General features: G+C 39.6%; 1 protein-coding gene across 3 annotated transcripts in view; it reads left to right on the plus strand.

The window, feature by feature from the left end:
- The window catches only part of LOC135215102 (ubiquitin-conjugating enzyme E2 W-like), a 405544-nt gene that overhangs the window by 272784 nt on the left and 127760 nt on the right, over positions 1 to 5000 (plus strand). The window contains exon 1 of one of the 3 annotated variants that reach the window (XM_064249577.1): positions 746 to 887. The exons of 1 other annotated variant lie outside the window; for it this stretch is intronic. Coding sequence is in view for 1 of the 2 variants with exons in the window: in XM_064249573.1 (XP_064105643.1) it covers positions 885 to 887 (3 nt within the window). In the remaining variant the exon portion in view is untranslated. Of the gene's footprint in view, positions 1 to 745; positions 888 to 5000 lie in introns of those variants that run through there. One more of the 3 variants, XM_064249573.1, reaches the window with a different exon arrangement.

Below are 5000 nucleotides of genomic sequence, written 5' to 3' on the forward strand. Positions count from 1 at the left end.
ATTTCCCAATCCGAAGTAAAAACTCTGAGTCCGCATTTCCCAATCCGAAGTTAAAAACTCAGAGTCGCATTTTCCCCAAATCCGAAAGTAAAAACTCCTCGTCGCATTACCCAATCCGAAGTAAAAACTCCTAGTCGCATTTCCCAATCCGAAGTAAAAACTCTGAGTCGCATTTCCCAATCCGAAGTAAAAACTCAGAGTCGCATTTCCCAATCCGAAGTAAAAACTCAGAGTCGCATTTCCCAATCCGAAGTAAAAGTCAGAGTCGCATTTCCCAATCACGGAAGTGTTGCCCAGAAGTGCCTCTGGGATTGCCGAGTAATTTACCCTCAGGCCCTTGTCCACCAACTTGCCGTCGTCGGTGGTCGGTCGGCAGAGTTCATGCATCCAGCGCATGGGAACCGGAAGCCTCCCATGGCTGGAACGGCTTTTATCCTTCTTTCAGTCGTTTGACTTCCAGCGAGGATCATTGGCAGGCAACTGAATTTCCGAGGGAGGTGTTGTCAGGTGGGAGAGGAGGGGGAGAAAGGGTGGGTGGGTGGGGGGCGGGCGTTGGGGTGCATAAGGTGGGTTATTGCGGGAGGTTTTTTAGGTGGGGGGAACTTCCATGCGGTTGTTGGTGTTGGAAAGTAGGAAAGAGGGTGAGGAGAGGAACATCAGATGAGGGGGAAGGAGAAGAGGGGAAAGAGCTAGAGAGAGGAGAGAGGGGAGAAGAAGAAGAGATGAGAGAGAGAGAGACGAGAGAGAGAGAGAGAGAGAGAGAGGGAGAGTTTGAAGAGTGTAGGCTGACAGTCTTTGGCTTTAGTATTCCATGTGAGGTCGTGGCGAGAGGGTTTCATTCGTGTGTGGATGTGGTAGTGTGGAGTGGTGGAGGTCCCTGCTGGATGGTGGGTTTCCTTTTCGGAGGAGGATGTTCTCGGCTCAGAATCTCGGCTGATTTGTAGAACTGACTCCCAGTGACTTTTTGCTTTTGGTTCCAGAGACATTTTGGAACTTTTGTTGTTGTTTGATGATGAGTCCTCGTGGGGTTCATTCATGAGGCCAGTGCTTGTGATATTCTTCGTCGCGACTTTGAATTTCCTTTGATCTGTGAAAAACTGATACAGAGAGACAGTTGTGGAGATTGAAATCTTGACTTTAATCCATATTGAAAAACAAGAAAACAAACAGTAATGAAGTATATAAAATCTCTGATCATTTATACACTCCTAAGTTTGATATCTTTGAGCGTCGACTTAGGTACAGATGACACAGTTTGAATATCAACACAGAAGACCTAACTGACACACGTAATACTCGTATCTCAGAAGCGATGACGTCCATTTATAGTTATTGATGTCTCACCTTACGTCAAGGAGAGATAATCATAAAACGAAATGACCTTTGCGTAACCAACTTGACGGGATAGATTGAACGGAAGGATTCTGGTGTTGGGGGGATTTATAGACCTTTGGCAGCAGGAGGATTCAGGGGGTCCTGGGAACTGCAGCAAGAGATGATTTATGTTATGGGGATGCGTGTACCCCTGGGATGGTTTAGGAGACGTGTGAACACATGGGTGGATTCAGGTGGATCTGTGAACCACAGGGAGAATTTAAGGGAACTTGTGAACCCAGGGGGAAGATTTAGGGGAACCTGTCAAACCATGGGAAGACCTCAGGGAACTTTGAAAAACCATGGTCCGAAGACTTCAGGGAACCTTTGAAAAACCATGTGAAGATTTATTGGAACCTGTGAAATCCGGGGAAGATTTAGGGGAACCTGTGTACCCATAGGAAGATTTAGGGGAGCCTTTGAACCCCGAGGAGGTTTTAGTGGGATATGCGAACCCATAGGAAGATTTAGGGAACATGTTAAACCATAGGAAGATTTAAGGGGTTCAACTGTGAACCCATGGGGAGATTTAGGTGGGGGACCGTGAACCCATGGGAAGATTAGGCAAACCTGTGAAACCACGGGAGAATTGAGGCGACCTGTGAACTCACGGGAAGATTTGGGGGAACCTGTGAACCCCACGGACGATTTAGGGGAAAATGTGAATGCCCTTGAGAGGATACAAGGTAACGTTGAATTCATGGTAGGATTTAAAATACCTGGGAATTCCAGGAATGATTAAGAGGTTGTGTCAACCCCTAAGAGGATTTGAGGGGAAATGCAAACCCCGAGGATGATACAGAGACCTGTAACCTCTCGGGATGGTTTATTGGAATTTGTGAACCCCGGAGAGAATTAAAGAGACCTGTGAGAACCCCTGGGGTTGATATACTAGGACCTATGAACCCCTGGGAAGACTTAGGAGAGAACCAAGGAGAGTGAGTGGGTGGGTGGCATATCTGACCTCATCTCTCCGGGCGGCGGCGTCTTTGAAGACTGTCTTCAAAGACCTAGAGAGATTAACTTCTCCCCAATTTAGCTTCCCTGGACGTAATGATCTCTCTCACCCCCCCCCCCTTCCCCCCCCTCACCTTCCCTGCTCCGCCTACTCCTTTAGACGATATTTTGCATATTTTTAAACTCGGTTGACTGTATGTCATGTGATGAAGGGTTTTCGTTAGGAACTGATTTAGATGCCAGTGGATAAAGTCATTGAATGGTTGTTATTGATGTTATAAATTCATAACATTTTAGAAGTAGGCAAATTAAGATTGGAACTGTTTGGGCTATGAGGATATTTTTAACATTGTTAAAATAATATAAATATCTTTAGCGTTGTACTTATACATCAATTTATTTCTTATTAAAGTGTCAATGTGAGTCCTACGTATCTTCTTTTGAAGGAGAAACCAAAATTGAAGTTGCTATTGCAAATTTTCAGTTGAAAGTTTTTTTTTTATCACAAATGTGGATCCAATATTTTAAGCTGGAAAGAACACTAGTTAGAAATAAATTTCACTTCTTTGAATAGCTACGGTTTGTATACCTAGGTAAAATACAAATTGTTTGTAAAGTTTGTCGTAATGGAGCAGTTAGTTAACTTTTTTTGGGAGTAGCTAGGAATGATCTGATATTATATACGTAGATATTGACATGATCAGGTACTGACAAGAACTTAAAAGAAGTTATATATAAAGAAACTTGTCACATTTTATGTTTCGTATAAAGGAGTTCCTCTCTGTATCAGCACTAGTGGATGAAATGAATGTAGATTAGATGGGCTGCTTTGCTTTTCTCAGAACTTTTCCACTCTGGTAACTTCTAACTTGTTTAAAAAAATAAAAAGATGACGAAGATGACATAGCATGAGCGTCCATCCTTAAACATATTTCTTTATGCCAGCATGACATATATGCGTACCAAATAGCATTGTTCACCTGTAAATGAAAATTTTATGGCGTATGTATAATTTTAATGGAAGAGCATTGTGTACCTTTAAATGAGAAATGATAACGAAGATGACATAGCAAGAGCCTTCATACTTAAATATATCATTTTCTTTATGTCAGCGTGACGTATATACGCACTGTTCACCTGTAAAAGGGAAATTTTATGGCGTATGTATAATTTTAATGGAATAGCATTGTGTATCTGTAAATGAGATAACTTATTAAGAAGGTATAATTCTAATGATGTTGCTCGATGATACCACAAGCCATCATCTTGAAAAGCATGATTGCATTATTGCCCAGTGAATTATTTAGGCACGACATAAAGCCATCAAGTTGAATGACACTGCATGTATGTAAAGGAGATGGCTAAACGACAAGTATAACATCTGTAAAACATAATAACGCACGGAAAACCCTTTCATGTTTCAGAACGCGATTAAATAGATAATTATGTCAGGGAGACATGAAGCCGTCTGCCGAAGAGACGTGTTCTTAAGTCTTGAAAAGCATCATCATAGAAATGTTGGGTTGTCAGCGTGACATAAAACATGCAGATGACCTACTCTTACGAATTAGGCGACAGAACAAGTCAAACCGACAGTCTGTCAGTTCTTTAAATCCCAAGGAATCGCCAGTTATTTAAAAACCCATTAAAACGTATCGAGCGGAAAAAAATTAAATACCAATAAAATGTATCAAGTGAAAATGTATCGAGCAAAAAAGAATTAAATAAGATAAATAAATAAATAGATAAATCCCATTAAAATGTATTGAATAAATAAAAAATTATAAATAAATTCCATTAAAATGTAGAGTTAAAAAAAATAAATCTCATTAAAATGTATTGAGAAAAAAAATATAAATCCCATTTAAAAGTATCGGACCAAAAAACAATGTAAATACCATAAAAATGTACAGATGAAAATAAATTAAGTGCCATCAAAATGTATTTAGCAAAAAAAATTAAATTACATTGAAATGTATCGACGAAAAACATCATTTAAACGTTTACACAGTAAAATGTATTGAGAAAATAATTAAATTCCATTAAAATGTATCGTACGAAAGACATTTAAAACCCAGTGAAACGTATTCAGCAAAAAAAAAATTAAATTCCATTTAAATGTATCGCACGAAAAACATCATTTAAACCCCAGTAAAATGTATCGAGCGAAAAATAAATATGCAAATCCCATTAAAAGGTACCGAGCAAAAAACAAAACAAAAAAGCCAGTAGGTCATCGGTGCCTTCAGACCATCGGCCGGGAATTAAGAGTTAAGTCGCGCGCTCTGGCACGAGCGATGAAAAAAAAGAAAGAAAAAAAAATAACGTTGATAATCCTGATTGAAAGCGGCTGTACATCGCTCGCTTCTTGTGTTTAATACTTCCTCGTCTGTCTAGGATAGGCTTCCAGCCCCCCCTCCCCCTTGTTATTTATTTATTTATTTATTTATTTGCGTTGCCGTTGTTGTTAACGATTAACATTCATTTCGTTGCTGCTGTCATTAACTTGGTAATTGTTATGATTATGGTAATGGTAATATTATTATTGATAATAATGGTATTATTGCTACTGTTACTAATCCTATTACTATTATTATGGTGACTGTTATAAATACAATCACTGTTGGTGTCGCTATTAGTCAGCTTACAACAGTAATGGTAATATTAAT

Source organism: Macrobrachium nipponense, chromosome 19, assembly GCF_015104395.2.
Source record: "Macrobrachium nipponense isolate FS-2020 chromosome 19, ASM1510439v2, whole genome shotgun sequence".
Lineage (NCBI taxonomy): Eukaryota > Metazoa > Arthropoda > Malacostraca > Decapoda > Palaemonidae > Macrobrachium > Macrobrachium nipponense.